General features: G+C 39.5%; 2 protein-coding genes and 1 long non-coding RNA gene across 4 annotated transcripts in view; 1 reads left to right on the plus strand and 2 right to left on the minus strand.

The window, feature by feature from the left end:
* Positions 1 to 2,918, minus strand: part of nup205 (nucleoporin 205) — a 28,795-nt gene extending 25,877 nt beyond the window's left edge. For both annotated transcript variants that reach the window (XM_061917955.1, XM_061917954.1), the window contains exon 1: positions 2,714 to 2,918. In XM_061917955.1, the coding sequence (XP_061773939.1) occupies positions 2,714 to 2,741 (28 nt within the window). In that variant the 5' untranslated portion in view covers positions 2,742 to 2,918. The remainder of the gene's footprint in view (positions 1 to 2,713) is intronic.
* A 1,699-nt stretch (positions 2,919 to 4,617) lies between these two features.
* On the plus strand, positions 4,618 to 17,517 carry agk (acylglycerol kinase). Its single transcript, XM_061917968.1, is given in 14 exon segments — positions 4,618 to 4,873; positions 4,948 to 4,987; positions 7,167 to 7,246; positions 7,316 to 7,391; positions 10,110 to 10,235; positions 10,311 to 10,405; positions 11,315 to 11,384; positions 11,495 to 11,574; positions 11,644 to 11,701; positions 15,164 to 15,311; positions 15,372 to 15,469; positions 15,566 to 15,636; positions 17,100 to 17,184; positions 17,277 to 17,517. Coding segments are annotated over 14 exon segments (1,272 nt in total). The 5' UTR covers positions 4,618 to 4,763; the 3' UTR covers positions 17,412 to 17,517.
* Positions 17,518 to 20,853: 3,336 nt separating this feature from the next.
* Positions 20,854 to 21,195, minus strand: part of LOC133563684 (uncharacterized) — a 1,520-nt gene continuing 1,178 nt past the window's right edge. The window contains exon 2 of the long non-coding RNA XR_009809081.1: positions 20,854 to 21,195. This exon is cut by the window's right edge and continues 967 nt beyond it. This is a non-coding gene — a long non-coding RNA (uncharacterized LOC133563684).

Genomic DNA, 21,195 nt, shown 5'->3' on the forward strand with positions numbered 1-21,195 from the left:
TTTTGCAAATAATATTTAACTTTGAATTTCATGGCTGCAACACGTGCCAAAGTAGATGGGAAAGGGCATGTTCACCACTGTGTTACTTCACCTTTTCTTTTAAAAACACTCAATAAACGTTTGGGAACAGAGGAAACTAATTGTTGAAGCTTTGGAAAGTGGAATTATTTCCCATTCTTGTTTTATGTAGAGCTTCAGTCGTTCAACAGTCCGGGGTCTCTGCTGTCGTATTTTACGTTTCATAATCCGCCACACATTTTCCATGGGGGACAGGTCTGGACTGCAGGCGGGCCAGGAAAGTACCCGCAGTCTTTTACTACCAAACCATGCTGTTGTAACACGTGGCTTGGCATTGTCTTGCTGAAATATGCAGGGGCGTCCATGATAACGTTACTTGGATGACAACATATATTGCTCCAAAACCTGTATGAATTATTCAGCATTAATGGTGCCTTCACAGATGTGTCAGTTACCCATTCTTTGGGCACTAATGCACCCCCATACTATCACAATTATATTATATTTGGAAACTGAGGACACCCCGTCCTCAGTTTCCAAATATAATTTGAAATGTGACTCGTCAGACCACAGAACACATTTCCACTTTGCATCAGTCCATCTTAGATGAGCTCGGGCCCAGCGAAGCCAGCGGCGTTCCTTGGTGTTGTTGATAAATGGGTTTTGCTTTGCATAGCAGAGTTTTAACTTGCACTTACAGATGTAGCGACCAACTGTAGTTACTGACAGTGGTCTTATGAAGTGTTCCTGAGCCCATGTGGGGATATCATTTACACACTGATGTCGGTTTTTGATGCAGTACCGCCTGAGGGATCAAAGGTCCGTAATATCGTCGCTTACGTGCAGTGAATTCTCCAGATTCTCTGAACTTTTTGATGATTTTACGGGCCGTAGATGGTAAAATCCCTAAATTCTTTGCAACAGCTCGTTGAGAAATGTTGTTCTAGAACAGTTTGCTAATTTGCTTACAATTTGGTGACCTTCGCCCCATCCTTATTTTGTGAATTATTTAGCATTTCATGTGAGCTGCTTTTATACCCAATCATGGCACCCACCTGTTCCCAATTAGCCTGCACACCTGTGGGATGTTCCATATAAGTGTTTGATGAGCATTCCTCAACTTTATCAGTATTTATTGCCACCTTTCCCAACTTTTTTGTCACGTGTTGCTGGCATTAAATTCTAAAGTTAATAATTTGCACTCAAAAACATGTTTATCAGTTTGAACATCAAATATGTTGTCTTTGTAGCATTTTCAACTAAATATGGGTTGAAAATGATTGGCAAATCATTGTATTCCGTTTATATTTACATCCAACACAATTTCCCAACTCATATGGAAACGGGGTTTGTAAATATTGTATATTCCATCCATCCATCCATCTTCTTTCGCTTATCCGAGGTCGGGTTGCGGGGGCAACAGCCTAAGCAGGGAAACCCAGACTTCCCTCTCCCCAGCCACTTCGTCTAGCTCTTCCCGGGGGATCCCGAGGCGTTCCCAGGCCAGCCGGGAGACATAGTCTTCCCAACGTGTCCTGGGTCTTCCCCGTGGCCTCCTACCGGTTGGACGTGCCCTAAACACCTCCCTAGGGAGGCGTTCGGGTGGCATCCTGACCAGATGCCCGAACCACCTCACCTGACTCCTCTCGATGTGAAGGAGCAGTGGCTTTACTTTGAGTTCCTCCCGGATGGCAGAGCTTCTCACCCTATCTCTAAGGGAGAGACCCGCCACACGGCGGAGGAAACTCATTTGGGCCGCTTGTACCCGTGATCTTATCCTTTCGGTCATGACCCAAAGCTCATGACCATAGGTGAGGATGGGAACGTAGATCGACCGGTAAATTGAGAGCTTTGCCTTCCGGCTCAGCTCCTTCTTCACCACAACGGATCGGTACAACGTCCGCATTACTGAAGACGCCGCACCGATCCGCCTGTCGATCTCACCATCCACTCTTCCCTCACTCGTGAACAAGACTCCTAGGTACTTGAACTCCTCCACTTGGGGCAGGGTCTCCTCCCCAACCCGGAGATGGCATTCCACCTTTTTCCGGGCGAGAACCATGGACTCGGACTTGGAGGTGCTGATTCTCATTCCGGTCGCTTCACACTCGGCTGCGAACCGATCCAGTGAGAGCTGAAGACCCCTGTCAGATGAAGCCATCAGGACCACATCATCTGCAAAAAGCAGAGACCTAATCCTGCGGCCACCAAACCGGAACCCCTCAACGTCAATTTAGTCCTTTGTTTTTTAATCAGTGTTCCCAGAAAATAAGATGCTAAACTTGACAAAGTTGACATTACAGAATATTATTCTATAAACAAGTTTAACAAGAAGACAGGAAACACACCACTGATCAATCCAAGAGTCACACGGACTCTACGTTGACATGACGTAGGTCATTTAAAACATTTAACTCATCTCTAACGTGGGGTGCATGATTCTGAGCTTCAAAAAATACAGTATATGGTTTGTTTTTGATTGTTTGTCATACTTTTGTTTCCGAAAAAGACGACTTGTATTAGTAAACTGGCAGCTTTAGCCAAGCAGCTCCAGCATTAACATGGGGCTGTGATAAACACTATTGAAACACGGGGGTTTGAGCTTTGAACTTACATACATTTGCGAGATAAGATTAGTTAATTTAAAGTAACAATAAATGAGTCAAATTAAACAATAAGAAAATGTGCTTCATACCCGAATTTACCGCCATCTGCGCCGCCATGACACCATCCGAGGAGTGTGTAGCGGTGGGCTTTTTTTTCCCTGCCTGAGAGAAATTAAAAAATATTTACGCTTGCAGTGACATATTTAGGGTATTTTCCCGATTAAAATCCTGAAATGAAAATTAATATGAAAATAGGGCCGTCATGTTCGTGCGACCCGACGCCTGACAATTAATGTATAATTCTATCAGGCGCGGTCCTAAGCGCCCCTTCTTTGAGGATATTTTCCCACCAGGCAAAATGCGTTTGTTTGGATGTAATTGTATGTCATAAAAATGAATATGTTACAATTAGTATGTAAATGTATATTTAAAATAATGAAATATATTTTTTCTTCGGAAAAATATATAGATATATACAGTGGTTCTCAAACGGGGGTACGTGTACCCCTAGGGGTACTTGAAGGTATGCCAAGGGGTACGTGAGATTTTTCAAAGATATTCTAAAAATAGCAACAATTCAAAAAAAATCCTTTATAAATATATTTATTGAATAATACTTCAACAAAATATGAATGTACGTTTATAAACTGTGAAAAGAAATGCAACGATGCAATGTTCAGTGTTGACAGCTATATTTTTTTGTGGACATGTCCCATAAATATTAATGATAAACATTTATTTTTTTGTGAAGAAATGTTTAGAAGTATAAGTTCATGAATCCAGATGGATCTCTATTACAATCCCCAAAGAGGGCACTTTAAGTTGATGACAACTTCTATGTGGAGAAATCTTTATTTATAATTGAATCACTTGTTTATTTTTCAACAAGTTTTTAGTTACTTTCATATCTTTTTTTCCAAATAGTTCAAGAAAGACCACTACAAATGAGCAATATTTTGCACTGTTGTACAATTTAATGCCTGCATGCTGACGTACTGCATAACAGCGTGGTACGCCAGCTGCACTGAAGCAGACAAACAGGCGATTCAGAGGGTCATAAAGCCTGCACAAAAAATCATCGGCTGTCCCCTGCCCAACCTGAAGGATTTACACGACTCCCGCTGCCTCAAGAAAGCAAAAAATATCAATAAAGACAGCACACACCCTGGCTTCCACCTGTTCGACCTGCTACCATTGGGCAGGCGCTACAGGTGCATCAGAGCCAGAACAAACATGCTCAGAGACAGCTTCTTTCCCAGAGCTGTCACCGTCTCGAATTCTAACTTAGAATAATAATATTTCACCCCTGTACAATATGCATAATACTCTACTGCGCAATACTACCCTTCGAGTGCAATACGTCCGACACTGATTGTTATTTGTTACTTCGGTACTCTTGTCTTGTTCTGTAAATTGTACAGTATTTTGTATTTCTATAGGGTTTTGTATATTGTACAGGATTGCTTATTATTTGTATTGGATTTTAGTCTGTTTATTTCAAATGTTAGTTTTTTCCTTTTTTACCTCTTGTGTTATTTATTTCACACCATATTTGTTCCCAGTACCGCACCTTAAATTGGAGACTTTAATCTCGTTATATGCAAATATAATGACGATAAAGTCCATTCTATTCTATTCTAATACATCAGAAACTGATGACATAGTGCTGTATTTTACTTCTTTATCTCTTTTTTTCAACCAAAAATGCTTTGCTCTGATTAGGGGGTACTTGAATTAAAAAAAATTTCACAGGGGGTACATCACTGAAAAAAGGTTGAGAACCACCACTGGATATATATATATGGATATATATATATATATATATATATATGGATATATATATATATATATATATATATATATATATATATATATATATATATATATATATATACATATATATATATATATATATATATATATATATATATATATATATATATATATATATATATATATATATATATAAATATATAAAGGGGGAACCAATGTGTGTTACGTTTTTATGTCTACCCGTACAATTTTGGTGTAACACCAGAAAATCATCCCCGTGACATTTGCAGGAAGCGGTGACCACTGAACGTAAAACATATTTTCCAGACTTGTTTTGGATATATAATATTAATAATTAATGACACAATGGCGCGGGTTGTGAAACTGTTTCGGACTTTGCGAAATCATTGGAAAAAGTCTACATTTGCTGTGTGCGTCCTCGCTTACGGCGGCCACTGGCTTTATGGTAAACACTGGTAAGTAACAACACCTCTGGGATCAACAATAAGCCGAATATCTGTCTTAGGTTGGGTTTATTTTGTCTTTTTAGTGAGAATATTTTGAGGCGAGAGGCCTGCCTAGAGGCTAGGGTGAGTAAAAAATGTTCTATCTCTATAATATAAAAACCCCGTTTCCATATGAGTTGGGAAATTGTGTTAGATGTAAATATAAACAGAATACAAAGATTTGCAAATCATTTTCAACCCATATTCAGTTGAATATGCTACAAAGACAACATATTTGATGTTCAAACTGATAAACTTTTTTTTTTTTTGCAAATAAACTAACTTTAGAATTTGATGTCCGCAACATGTGACAAAGAAGTTGGGAAAGGTGGCAATAAATACTGATAGAGTTGAGGAATACTCATCAAACGCTTATTTGGAACATCCCACAAGTGTGCAGGCTAATTGGGAACAGGTGGGTGCCATGATTGGGTACAAAAACCGCCTCCCAAAAAATGCTCCGTCTTTCACAAGAAAGGATGGGGCGAGGTACACCCCTTTGTCCACAACTGCGTGAGCAAATAGTCAAACAGTTTAAGAACAACCTTTGTCAAAGTGCAATTGCAAAAAATCTTGAGATTTCAACATCTACGGTCCATAATATTATCTAAAGGTTCAGAGAATCTGGAGAAATAACTCCACCTAAGCGGCATGGCCGGAAACCAACATTGAATGACCGTGACCTTCCGATCCCTCAGACGGCACTGTATCAAAAACCGACATCAATCTCTAAAGGATATCACCACATGGGCTCTGGAACACTTCAGAAAACCACTGTCACTAAATACAGCATGTCGCTACATCTGTAAGTGCAAGTTAAAGCTCTACTATGCAAAGCGAAAATGTATTCATCAACAACATCCAGAAACGCCGCCGGCTTCTCTAGGCCCGAGATCATCTAAGATGGACTGATGCAAAGTGGAAAAGTGTTCTGTGGTCTGAGGAGTCCACATTTAAAATTGTTTTTGGAAATATTCGACATTGTGTCATCCGGACAAAAGGGAAAGCGAACCATCCAGACTGTTATCGACGCAAATTTCAAAAGCCAGCATCTGTGATTTTATGGGGGTGCATGGGTAACTTACACATCTGTGAAGGCACCATTAATGCTGAAAGGTACAAACAGGTTTTGAAACAACATATGTTGTCATCCAAGCAACGTTATTATGGACACCCCTGCTTATTTCAGCAAGACAATGCCAAGCCACATTCAGCACGTGTTACAACAGCGTGGCTTCATAAAAAAAGAGTGCGGGTACTTTCCTGGCCCGCCTGCAGTCCAGACCCGTCCCACCGAAAATGTGTAGCGCATTATGAAGCGTAAAATACGACAGCAGAGACCCCGAACTGTTGAACGACTGAAGCTCTACATAAAACAAGAATGGGAAAGAATTCCACTTTCAAAGCTTTAATAATTAGTTTCCTCAGTTCCCAAATGTTTATTGAGTGTTGTTAAAAGAAAAGGTGATGTAACACAGTGGTGAACATGCCCTTTCCCAACTACTTTGGCACGTGTTGCAGCCATGAAATTCTAAGTTAATTATTATTTGCAAAAAAAAAATAAAGTTAATGGTTTACTTTTGTTTTTTACTTTTGTCTTTTTGAACAAAAGACAGCTACCTTGACCACCCCCGATTACTGTGAACCATCACTGTAGACACCTTTCACATTTGATCACTAAAGACCCTTTAACTGCTGCTTTGACCCAAGGTCACCTCCATATTTATACTGTTGACTGTCAATCAGAATGTGCAATAATGTTATGTTACTTACTGTGCCTTGTATATACTTTTTATTTTTAGCTAAGTACCATGCGACTTGTTGAAGGGTGGACTAGCAAAGGAAGATTTTCATTGTAGGGCAAACTGTCTAACCGTGCATATGACAATTAAAAATCTTGAATCTTGAGTTTGAACATCAAATATGTTGTCTTTGTAGTGCATTCAATTGAACATGGGTTAAAAAGGATTCGCAAATCATTGTATTCTGTTTATATTTACATCTAACACAATTTCCCAACTCATATGGAAACGGGGTTTGTAATATATTTGACCCATGAATTGATTAACGTGGACTTAAACAAGTTGTAAAACTTATTCGGGTGTTACCATTTAGTGGTCAAATGTAAATAATAGGTACTGTACTGTGCAAGCTTTTAATACAAGTTTAAATCAACCAATCATTCAACTCTAATGAATGACTCTTTCACTGCATATTTACCATATTTAATTAAAAAAAAAAACAGGATTTAATGTATTTTCAGGAATTTGGACGTCAGCTAATTGCGCCTCAAGAGCGCTTAAAGAAAGCTACAGTGATCTTGAACCCTGCAGCATGTAATGGGTAAGAACGATTTATTATATTAACTCCGTATCAACTGTTTAATCTGCATAATAATTCTCTTTCCCATAGGAAAGCCAACAGTTTGTTTGAAAAGAACGCTGCCCCTATTTTACATCTGGCTGGCTTTGAGGTTACAGTGGTGAAGGTATTACATTTTTTAAAGTGGATCCCCACCTGTTCGCCATTCATAATGCATATTTGCAACATTTTTTTTTTAATTAGATGGGATAATACCATTTTGTGCTTCATTTTCTTTCCAAAAATACATAAAGTAGCAAGAAACACGTCAATAATGAATATAGAATAAACATGTTCTGGAGCAGGGGTGGTAAACGTACGGCCCGAGGGCCGGAACAGGCCCGCGAATAGGTTTTAGTATAGAAATTAACCTGAAAATTTTGAATGAAAATTTGTAGCTGTTCTAAATATGTCCGCTGGAAGTCATAATAGCAATTTTTTGTTGCTTTTTTAGATGATGCTACATATGTACAAAATAAACCACATGTTAGTACATCAGTCTAGGAAAATGATCAAACTACATAAATAACATACTGTAATTTGAGTTTGATATAATTTGTTTATCTTGATAGATTGAAAATTAACACCAATGAGTTGACTGATGAACATTATCACATAATTTATTCAGAAAATATAAACAACAACAAATAAAGTATATATACTATTAACCGCAACGTGTAAGTGTAAAAAAACAACTACAACATTACGATTTGTACAATATCAGAATGTGCTTGTCCTATTTTTAAACAAAGAAAAAAATCTGAACTTGTCTTTCTTTTTTTTTCTTTTTTTTATCGTGCCGTGATTTTACCAGTTTGGCCCACTTGGGAGTAGATATTTCTCCATGTGGCCCCTGATCTAAAATGAGTTTGACACCCCTGTTCTAGACCAAAATCACTCCATATTCTCTACTGCTCGCTAGTGTTACCATATCTGAGTTATTGTGCAGAAATATGGGGAAATAACTACAAACGTACATTTCATTCATTAACGTTGTTACAAACAAAGATCAGTTAGAATAATACATAATGTTGGATATAGAGAACATACAAACCCTTTATTCATTGAATCGAGAATACTGAAATTCCACAATATAGTGAATTTACAAACAGCTCAAATGACACACTAAGCGCACCAGAATCTGCTAACAAATAATATACAACAATTCTTCTCAACAAAAGAAGAGAAACATAATATTAGATACAAATGTAATTTAATAAATTTGTACGCACATACAACACTTAAGACCTTCAGTAATCAGTAAGTGGAATTAAATTATGGAATGGATTAAGCGAAGAAATCAAACAATGTACTAACATGATCCACTTCAAGAAACTTTTCAAACTTAAAGTGTTTACAAAGTACAAAGAAGAAGAACTATGATAAACATTCTGAATTGATTTCATTCAGGGTTTCCCACGGATTCATTTATTTGCGGCAGCCCGCCACGAAAGAAATACGGCCGCCACAAATAAAATAAAAAAATAAATATGTAAATATTATATAAATATGCAATAAATATGTACATAAAGTGTTGTAATTACATTCCAACTCTGCGTTCTTCTTGGTAACCCCCCCCCCCCCCCCCCCAACTATAAACTTAACAGCACGATGGCAAGACTAAAGACATGAAACAAAAGAGTGCACTGTGGCATAAATACAAAATGTACGTTGATCAAAACAAGGGCATTGATAGCGAGGTGTTCAAGGGCATGAAGGTAGCGCAACATGGGTAGGGTGCGTGCGTGTGTGAAGATCCCAGAATGAAGACAAGAAAAAGAGTGACTTAAGTAGCTATGATAATTAGTGAAAACAGGTGTGAGGCTGAGGACAGGGATGTGACATGACTGGTGAAAACTAATGAGTTGGCTTTGAGACGAAAACAAACCAGGAAGTGCCAAGACAACTTAAATGTCCAAAAAACTAAACATAACCTGACCAAAACCAAAACAAACTTACAGGCGTGACAGGAAGTTTATATATAATTACACTTTTGTCCTAACGTGGGGGTTTACGAAGCTTACTGCAGGGTTTGTTCTCCCGGGATGCAAACGGATTATTCCAGATCAGGCGTGAAGGTATGAACATATTCGATTATTAACTATCAAATAGGTACAAACCAAAGGGCGCACAAGGCAAAGTCACAACTTAGCGCATGATATAAAATACTAGCACTTAGGCAGAAACTGTGGACATGAAACAAAACTCGCTAACTGTGGCATGAATAAAGAAAACTTACTTGTTTTAATAGTGTTTTAGTAGACCACACCACCACAAATAGATGCCTGACCTGTGGGAAACACTGTCATCCAATCCATTAATTTTGTAGATAATCTTACTTATCTCACCATATGAAATATAACTTCCATCACTAATTATTATTCATATATTTTTATTGTTATCACTAATGGAGTTTGTTGTTAATAAATAGAGAATAAGGACATGAACAAAAGTTTTAGAAACTGCTATGTAGTGTAAAATGGGTAGGATTAAATAAGTTCTGCTTCTTCCAACTCCTTTTCGAACATGTTGAATAGAGAACCTGGAAATTGTGATGGATCATGTTGTATGAATGCATGTTTGAAATAAACACAAACTCAACTCAACTAGGCAAATCTTTCACAGAAAACCCATGTAATTCACCCTAAGTCAACAATAACCACTTGTAAATATGTGATAATAAAGCATAAAATGCACAGACTAATAATAGAGCATACATGTGTGCAACAACATGACATAGGTGTGAGATGTTGGGGTCCTCTCTGGCAGGGTTTTACTCTATATTGGTCATCAAAGTAGTATGCATCCATGTGGTAAGTAGGACATAACGTTTATTTTTCTATAGACAGATTATGAAGGTCAAGCCAAAAAAATGATGGATGTGATTGAACACACGGACCTGTTGATTGTCGCTGGAGGGGATGGCACTCTTTAGGAAGTCGTCACAGGTTTACTGCGAAGGTCCGACCAAGTAGGTTGAGTCCGATAATACAAGCTGCTGTTGTCTCTGTACTTCATAGATACATGTCAATATTTTTGTGGACAGGACACATTCAGACACGCACCAATTGGATTCATTCCACTTGGCTCCCAAAACTCCATGAGTGCCGGTCTTCACGTTGTCAGTGACAACAAGGTCAGGTGAGTATCTGAGGACGTCCAAATCACCAATGAAGTAGAGGGGGGGGGGGGGTTGACTTTCACCTCAGAACATACTTGCCAACCTTGAGACCTCTGATTTCGGGAAGTGGGGTGTGGGAGGCGTGGTTAAGAGGGGAGGAGTATAATTCATCAACTCGAGTATTTAATATATATATGTATGTATGTATGTATGTATGTATGTGTGTGTGTATGAAATACTTAACTTTCAGTGAATTCTAGCTATATGTATGTATTTTATTATATATATAAATAAAATAAATAATTGAATTCCAGACGGCACCTATCAAATACACAGTAATAAAAACACAGTTGTTCTACTAACTGTACTGTGCTTGCTGGTTACAAAAAAAAAAACAACACTTACCTTTCACTATTTGAGTAGCCTTTGTTCTGCCATTTGCGTACTGGCAAGAGTCACTTGCCGTCAGGTGCGGAACACCACGTAAATCGTTGGCCAATCAAAAAGCAACCCCATAACGCTAAAGCCAACATTCACCAGGAGATGGCAACAGACAACATAGAATCACTCTGTTACAGACGGCGTCGCCATGGCTGTAACTTCCTCGTTCTTCTGCTTCGTCTGCTTGTGTGTGCAGTTTTTTATTAAAATCCGTACATTTTGTAACGTGATTGGGCAGGCAAGCTGTTTATATAGTGGGAAAGTGGACGTGAAAACAGGCTGTCCCCACTCAGGTCCGCATGGAGCTGGAGGGGGCGCTGAATTTCGGGAGTCTCTCGGAAAATCCGGGAGGGTTGGCAAGTATGCCTCAGAGTGATTTGGTCATGCAAAAAAAAAATGTTACATTATAAAATGTTTTAATAGACTTGTCGGATGTAACGATGCAAATTGAGCAAAGTTGGAATGAATAATTATATATTTTTGCACAGGGACATTACATCAGCAACACTGTCCATCCTAAAGGGAGAAACTGTGCCTCTGGATGTCCTGCAAATCAAAGTGAGAAACAGTTTTTTTGTCTTTTAGGTAGATTATTAATTACTAAAGACAAATCATGCTGTTTAGAGAGGAATTAGGATGTTGAAGTATGTGTGTGTTTACATGCAAAGGGGGAGACAGAGAAGCCCGTCTTTGCACTGATGGGACTGCGATGGGGAGCTTTTAGAGACGTGTCTGCAACTGTTAGCAAGTAAGCTTTTGTATTTTGGTCACCCAAATTGTTTTGGTTTATTTTAAACCTTGCCTTGTTTTTACACAGATATTGGTACCTTGGACCCCTGAAGACAAATGCTGCTCATTGGTTCAGGACCCTTTGGGTAATTTTATGATTTTTATTCATCCAAGAAAATTTGATCCGGGTAGCATATCTTGCTGGAGAATTGATTTTCTCGAGTTCTACATAATTTTTGGGGGGAATTAGGGTTACTTGAACGCACCGCTACTATGTTTCATGAGATACAAACTTGAAACTTAAACATAACTTTGTCTTATGCTGCCGCAAATAGATTTGTTATATTTGTTACCTTCTTTTGTTAGAATAGGTACCATTACAAAGAAATTATTTTAAAAAAGACCCAACAAGTTAAAAAAAATAATCACAAAACGGTGCTAAAATCCTTGCATATAAAAAAAAAAGACACTCATTGTTTGCGAGCATTGTGAATCCTGGCTCTGACCTGGAAACTGTTTCTACTAGGATTGGAATTCCATGTGTTAAATAGTGTGTACAAACTATAAAACTGTGTGTACTATTAGTGAGCGTTTGATCTAAGACTGTGTGTACAATGGATAACAAATGTAGACCGCCGCCTTATTTGAAAAAGGTTTTTGCATGTAATACCGGCATTATGTGCCCATGGAAACACTCAGTTCCCTCCACAATTATGGTATTATGCTCTCCAACCTGTGTGCGATGTTGTTGAACACACATCTATAATCTGTAATATGCATTCTGCAAGATAGAATTGCAATCTATAACCAGATACAGATACTTTTGGTTACGTGGGGCGGCATAGCTCGGTTGGTAGAGTGGCCGTGCCAGCAACTTGAGGGTTGCAGGTTCGATTCCCGCTTGTGCCATCCTAGTTACTGTCGTTGTGTCCTTGGGCAAGACACTTTACCCACATGCTCCCAGTGCCACCCACACTGGTTTAAATGTAACTTAGATATTGGGTGTCACTATGTAAAGCGCTTTGAGTCACTTGAGAAAAGCGCTATATAAATATAATTCACTTCACTTCACTTCACATGAATGAATGTATAAATACGCCAGATCGTAGCCAGAGGCTCATTTCCATCTGTAATCCCCAGCAGGTTGATGGTATATAACACGGTCTATAGAAAGCAGATTGATAAGACAGCACCGACATCAGACATAATAAAACGATAAAATAAACAGACTCCGATTTAGAGTTTATTTGTGCACTACAATAAGGTCCACAAAAAACGGAAACGTATTATTAGTGCTCTGTGGGGAGGCGGTGGACCATCACAGCATCGCAGCGTATTCATGCATCTGGAATGATCCAAACGCATGAAAATGCATATTGAAAAACACTTTTTTTTTAATACAGGAGATACATTATAATGATGTATGTCCTCGTCTGTCTTTGCTGGGCTATCACCTCTTTTCTCACAGCTGTGTGCATAACTGTGCTAGTTTGCACGCAGATTCAGGCGTGTTAAATTAAGATGCAAAGCAGCGCCCGCAGAGAAGTTTCAGCTTTGATAGTTTAGAGGGCGATTGCTAAATGATCAATCAATCAATCAATCAATCAGTGTTTCTTTATATAGCCCTAAATCACAAGTTTCTCAACGAGCTGCACAAGCCACAACGACATCCTCAGTTCAGAGCCCATCTATGGGCAAGGAAAAACTCTCAACCCAGTGGGATGTCAATGTGAATGACTATGAGAAATTTTGGAGAGGACCGCAGATGTGGGTGACCTCCCTTCTAAAGGATACCGGATTTTTTAATGCTAGACACAGGGAGACCTGAAAATAATATTTTACAGAAATAGAGTGAAGTGAAGTGAATGAAATTTATATAGCGCTTTTTCTCTAGTGACACAAAGCGCTTCAAATAGTGAAACCCAATATCTGAGTTACATTTAAACCAGTGTGGGTGGCACTGGGAGCAGGTGGGTAAAGTGTCTTGTCCAAGGACACAACGGCAGTGACTAGGATGGCGGAAGCGGGGATCGAACCTGCAACCCTCAAGTTGCTGGCACGGCCACTCTACCAACCGAGCTATACCGCCCCATCTTCTTCTCCCAGTATTATGGTTGTTTGTGATGATCAGCATATAACGTGCATATTCATGACGACAGACACTATACAAAGAAATGATAAATAAAACCAATCTGCTCCCTTAAGAGACACATGTTTAGATCAGCTTTTCTGTGTACTATCAATTTTGCGCGTGTTTTAGTTAGGGGTGTAACGGTACACAAAAACTTCGGTTCGGTACGTACCTCGGTTCAGAGGTCACGGTTCGGTTCATTTTCGGTACAGTAAGAAAACAACAAAATATAAATTTTTGGGTTATTTATTTACCAAATTTGTAAACAAAGGCTTTATCCTTTTAACATTGGGAACACTATAATAATTCTGCCCACGTTAATCCACATTAAACTGCCTCAAGTTGTTGCTTTGATTAAATAAAATGACAAAACCTTTCTTCTACATATAAAAAGTGCAACATTAAACAGTTTCAATTGAATCTGTTTAATGTCAACTCATCATGCTTAATTTATTACAGCATTTTGGAAGCTTGTAGTTGACTTTTATTATGTAAATGTTGTATTTTTATCAACATGTGATAGCAGGGTACCTGCTATTCAAAACTAGGCTGCTACATTACTAATGATTCGTGTAACTATAGCTGAAAAAATAGTACAATTGCAATAGGAGAGACTATTCATCCCTAAACACAATAGAATTCAATGAAATAACAGACAGACAGGGCTTTGCTGCTCCTAACACGCACGCACGCACACAGCAAAATGAGCTAACGTTACGCTAAAAGCTAATTGGCCTTCACCTCAAGCCAGAACTGCGAGCGAGCTGAGCTGCAGTTTAAGTTTCTAGAAGGTCAACGTGCTCATAGTGATGTTTGTAATAGTTGTGACTGGGAAGTGTTTAGTATAATTTGGGAAGAGTCCGCTCCTCCCCTGCTAAACGAATATCTGCTCGACGCTAAAGCATTGACTACATCGCTCTGAAGTCTGAATACGCACTGCTGATTGGCTTTGTATGTAACCAATCAGGTGGTTGTGTGGGCGGGACAATGAGGCAGAGACAGAGGTAGAAAGGAGAGCAGCTTTTGAAGACTTCTGCTTCCGAACTCGTTCGATACGCCCGCGTGCCGTACCGAAACGGTTCGATACAAATACACGTACCGTTACACCCCTAGTTTTAGTACATGCAAACCTTTAGTTTATCAGGCCCTATGTGTTTAAAGCGACCAATCAAAAAAAGGGGAGTTGCTGGGCCGTCCATTCAATGTCCACTCCTAAATGCAAAAAGGTTAAAATATTGAGCGCGTGGAGACAGGAAAAATTCACATCACGAGCACATCCTATTCGGAGCACGTGCAAAAAGACAGCGTGCAAGGGTCACCATGTGTTTTTCTACGTGCAAGGATTTTGGCATTGTTGACACGATACAACTTACCAGGATAAACATTAGAAACTGATAGGTCAATTTTTCCCAACATATTCAATACTAATAACAAATGACGGTAATGTGAATGCTGTTTTTGTGATATTGTTTTCTAGGAGTGGCCTTTAGTCCGTGAAGTCTCAATAGACTTCCTGCCTCCCACCCTGCGGCCCCCTGACTTGCCCCTTCATAAGCCTCCCAGACCCAATCTTCTGCATCGCATCATCCGCAGGCTGAAGAACTACTGGAATCCGCCCCTTAAAGGTATGGTGTGCCGGCAGGTGTGCTTTCAGAGTTCTGACAGCGATAATGTGCGTGTTTTAGAGGCGCCGAAAGCGGAAGAGCCAGAGCACTGGAAGGAGCAGAAGCTGTCGTCCGTCGAGCTGTTTATTCAAACGCACAACAAAAACCCTGTTGAGCGCGTCAGTATCATATTTAAATAAGATGTTATTTGGTGTTGCTTTGAATGGTTCTGCACTGAGACTTAAAATGTTCTCTTTTTTTATGTGAACTTGCAGCGAATTAATGATTCCATGATGATCTGCGCAGAGTCCGACAACTTGACTGTGGGCGAATTCATTACCGTCGGGTTAGTTTCCTTCGTTACGCTTAACAATGCATCCATCCATCCATCCATTATCTTCCGCTTATCCGAGGTCGGGTCGCGGGGGCAACAGCCTAAGCAGGGAATCCCAGACTTCCCTCTCCCCAGCCACTTCGTCTAGTTCTTCCCGGGGGATCCCGAGGCGTTCCCAGGCCAGCCGGGAGACATAGTCTTCCCAACGTGTCCTGGGTCTTCCCCGTGGCCTCCTACCGGTTGGACGTGCCCTAAACACCTCCCTAGGGAGGCGTTCGGGTGGCATCCTGACCAGATGCCCGAACCACCTCATCTGGCTCCTCTCCATGTGAAGGAGCAGCGGCTTTACTTTGAGTTCCTCCCGGATGGCAGAGCTTCTCACCCTATCTCTAAGGGAGAGCCCCGCCACACGGCGGAGGAAACTCATTTGGGCCGCTTGTACCCGTGATCTTATCCTTTCGGTCATGACCCAAAGCTCATGACCATAGGTGAGGATGGGAACGTAGATCGACCGGTAAATTGAGAGCTTTGCCTTCCGGCTCAGCTCCTTCTTCACCACAACGGATCGGTACAACGTCCGCATTACTGAAGACGCCGCACCGATCCGCCTGTCGATCTCACGATCCACTCTTCCCTCACTCGTGAACAAGACTCCTAGGTACTTGAACTCCTCCACTTGGGGCAGGGTCTCCTCCCCAACCCGGAGATGGCATTCCACCCTTTTCCGGGCGAGAACCATGGACTCGGACTTGGAGGTGCTGATTCTCATTGATGGAAGGAGGTTTTGGCTCCAAATCTCAGGATACATGGCCCCATTCATTCTTTCCTTAACACGGATCAATCGTCATGTCCCCTTAGCAGAAAAACAGCCCCAAAGCATGATGTTTCCACCCCCATGCTTCACAGTAGGTGTGGTATTCTTGGGATGCTACTCAGTATTCTTCTTCTTCCAAACACGACAAGTTGAGTTGATACCAAAATGGATACATGGATGATACAGCAGAGTATTGGGAGAATGTCATATGGTCAGATGAAACCAAAATAGAACTTTTTGGAGGAAGAAGAATACTGAGTTGCATCCCAAGAACACCAAACCTACTGTGAAGCATGGGGGTGGAAACATCATGCTTTGGGGCTGTTTTTCTGCTAAGGGGACAGGACGATTGATCCGTGTTAAGGAAAGAATGAATGGGGCCATGTATCGTGAGATTTTGAGCCAAAACCTCCTTCCATCATTGAGAGCTTTGAATGGTTGACCAAATACTTATTTTCCACCATAATTTACAAATAAATTCTTTAAAATTCCTACAATGTGAATTCCTGGATTTTTTTTTCCATTCTGTCTCTCACAGTTGAAGTGTACCTATGATGAAAATTACAGACCTCTGTCATCATTTTAAGTGGGAGAACTTGCACAATCGCTGGCTGACTAAATACTTTTCTGCCCCACTGTACTTAAATGTGTGTCCTCACAGAAACAAAAAACATCAGGACCCAGCTGTGTTCACGGAAAACTGCACACAAATAGAGGCCAGCGTTTGCCAGCTGAAGCTGCAAGAGGTCAGAGGTCATTGAAATACGCTCTCAAGAAGGTTTGATGTTAATGCAACAACATGCAAAGTCATGCTCACCTTTGCGTTGTCACCTTGCAGGGCGCCGGCGGCTTCTACAGCATCGACAACGAGGACTACGAGGCCATGCCTGTGGAGATAAGACTGTTGCCACGGAAACTGCAATTTTTCATGAGCGCAGAGCGCAGACAGCAGCTTCTGTCACAGGTGCAATAAAGAAGGAAATAACACAATATTGTAGTGGAGACAAAAATAACACAACACATGTCTTTGGCTGCAATTTTAACTCATTGACCATAAATTAAAGGATTATGTTATGAAATATTTTTTCTGTTCATGTTTTACATTTTGTATGACAAATACCAATATCCTTGTCTTAATACTTTGTGTGAAGTAAATGGCCTCTAATGTTTGTCAGTTACCTATTAAATATAAAGCTCAGATTTGCCAAATAATCATGTGGTTAAAGCCAGAATTTAAAAATAAAATAAAATGAAAAGAATGCATTATTTACCGTGCTTTGCAAAATGATTTATTATTGTTATATGCGTCATTTGCAAATTCTGGTGAAAAACGCCAAACTAAATCGATCATGAATTCATTTATTCAAGCAATACCTCAAGTTTAACATCCAAAGGGGGTTCATATTTGACACTGAATATGTTGAAACAGCAAATACAGAAACATACATTGCAGTGCTGGACTCATAACGGCTTTTAGTTTAGTAGCTTGTTAAGACTCCCAGGCCATTAAAAAAATGTTCATGTTTCCTAGGCTTTATTTACACTTCTATGGGATTATTTATTTTATGTTTTTTAAGGTGGTGTTCCTTAAACATTTTTTTTATAGAGTAACCAGAATGTAAGTTTTAATATGACAAGTTTACCTCAACTTCCTACTGTAGTGTGAGAAATATCCTGATTCATGTAGGATTATCATTCATTAGTGGATAAAACATCATTATAATTAATATTAGTGCATCAACTGGTGGTTGAGACTCACATTTCTCCAAAAAATAGTCACTCTATTTCAACCTTTAATTAAGGTTCCTTGAATGCTATAATTATTATTTTATTAGTACTATTATAATTATATTTTTAATAGTTATTTTTTACTATAATTAATACCGCGATAATAGTTATTATTTTTACTATATTTTATACTGTACTTATTACTATAATAATAATTGTTATTACTATAATTATTATTTTATCATTACTATAATTATTACTACTGCTATAATAATAGTTATTATTACTATAATAATATAATAAATAATAATTAATATTTGTATTATTTTTTATTTTTACTATAAATATTATTACTATATTATCATAATAATTGTTAATATAACCGATTGCTATAAATATTATTTTGACTGTACTTATTATTAGTGCTATAATTATTATTTTGCTATGACTATAATTATTATTTTATAATATCCCATCCATCCATTTACTACCGCTTATTCCCTTTCGGGGTCACGGGGGGCGCTGGCGCCTATCTCAGCTACAATCGGGCGGAAGGCAGGGTACACCCTGGACAAGTCGCCACCTCATCGCAGGGCCAACACAGATAGACATACAACATTCACACTCACATTCACATTATTACTATAATAATTATTACTATTATTACTATAAATAAATATAAATAAATGGGTTGTACTTGTATAGCGCTTTTCTACCTTCAAGGTACTCAAAGCGCTTTGACACTACTTCCACATTTACCCATTCACACACACATTCACACACTGATGGAGGGAGCTGCCATGCAAGGCGCTAACCAGCACCCATCAGGAGCAAGGGTGAAGTGTCTTGCTCAGTACACAACGGACGTGACGAGGTTGGTACCAGGTGGGGATTGAACCAGGGACCCTCGGGTTGCGCACAGCCACTCTTCCACTGCGCCACGCCGTCCCTAATATAATAATTATTATTCATATTACTATAACAGCCCTGTGATGAGGTAGCGACTTGTCCAGGGTGTACCCCACCTTCTGCCCGATTGTAGCTGAGATAGGCGCCAGCGCCCCCCGCAACCCCAAAGGGAGTAAGCGGTGGAAAATGGATGGATGGATGAATGCATCACAATGATGTCCCATAAGATACGAAAGTGAAACGTGGATATATCATATGTTTCACCTTCTATTCCCAAATGTCAGCGCTATGTTAGTTTTGATGATGTTATGACATCTGTGTTGAGGTAAAGTAATTTCACAAATTTGAAAAATGATTGGCAACACTAAATGGTCCCTAGTGTGTGAATGTGAGTGTTAATGTTGTCTGTCTATCTGTGTTGGCCCTGCGATGAGGTGGCGACTTGTCCAGGGTGTACCCCGCCTTCCGCCCGATTGTAGCTGAGATAGGCGCCAGCGCCCCCCGCGACCCCGAAAGGGAATAAGCGGTAGAAAATGGATGGATGGAAAAATGACTTTGAAAAAGTAGGACATTATAGTTACTCATTCATTTGCCAAAAAAGTAATTACTAAAAGAATTACTCTAATAAATATGATTAACTAAGAGGGAAAGTACTTATTGCATAACTTAAAAAAAAAAAAAATCTGGCTTATGCAATTGAACGACGTTTCATGAAGGCAGAGTGTGTGCGTGTGTGTCTGTTGCTAAGTGACGTGTTACATCAGCGAGAGACAGACAAAGAAACGTTAGCTGAAGTGTGTTTGTGAGCTCTTGTGTTGAATCTTGTGACTGGATGGTGCTACCTCTGGCTAATAAATCCACTGAATGGGCCTCGATGGCTATCTTGTCCACAAAGGGGATATTGTAGAGCTTGTCGCTTCAATTGTTGATTTGTTGTTCATTATTCCCACATAGTAGTAGTGTGCGTATGTGCGTTGTTTGCTGTGTGATGTTGCCTCTTCCTGTATGACATCCAGTTCATTTTAGTGTGGTGCTGGTTGTTGCTTCCATTAGTAAAAAAAATATGTCTTGCATTGAACTTGATGTGCTTCCGACACTGTCATGCTGACATACGATAAAGTAGTGTGCCATTTCCATAAAAATGCAGCGGACATGCTTCCTCCAAACACGACCAGTTGAGTTTATATCAAAATGGATACATGGATGATACAGCAGAGGATTGGGAGAATGTCATGTGGTCAGATGAAACCAAAATAGAACGTTTTGGTATAAACTCAACTCGTGGTGTTTGGAGGAAGAAGAATACTGAGTTGCATCCCAAGAACACCATACCTACTGTGAAGCATGGGGGTGGAAACATCATGCTTTGGGGCTGTTTTTCTGCTAAGGGGACAGGACGATTGATCCGTGTTAAGGAAAGAATGAATGAGATTTTGAGCCAAAACCTCCTTCCATCAGTGAGAGCTTTGAATGGTCGACCAAATACTTATTTTCCACCATAATTTACAAATAAATTCTTTAAAATTCCTACAATTACAATTCCTGTTATTTTTTTCCACATTCTGTCTCTCACAGTTGAAGTGTACCTATGATGAAAATTACAAACCTCTGTCATCATTTTAAGTGGGAGAACTTGCACAATCGCTGGCTGACTAAATACTTTCTTGCCCCACTGTAAAAGTGTCCTTTCTATTGTATAATTCCTTATTGTAATCGACAAAAGAATGGCACAGACAACAGAGTCTGTAATAAATTGAGGCTACAAGCAGATCAAACAATTTGATTAGACTGAATCAATGATTTATTGTCTTACAAAGGCAGTACAAGGGAGAAAAACAGCTGTTCATGCTTTAGTGTTCAAGTGAATATTAAGGACTTTAACTGTGGTTCACATGAGTTACTGAAACTATTCTCCAGATACACCTTGCACTCAAGTTGAGAGCTTAGACTATTTGCATGTGTGCAATACTTTTGCTGTCTCCCACATTCAGAGTGACTTGCTGTACCAACAATAACCGTGGCTAAAGCTGGTATGCAAGAGTATTAGTATGTATTTACACTCCCTATGACAGTTAACGTACACCTGGGACGCAAACAATGGAGGTTGATAGCGTGTCCGA

This window comes from Nerophis ophidion, linkage group LG12 (genome assembly GCF_033978795.1).
Source record: "Nerophis ophidion isolate RoL-2023_Sa linkage group LG12, RoL_Noph_v1.0, whole genome shotgun sequence".
NCBI lineage: Eukaryota > Metazoa > Chordata > Actinopteri > Syngnathiformes > Syngnathidae > Nerophis > Nerophis ophidion.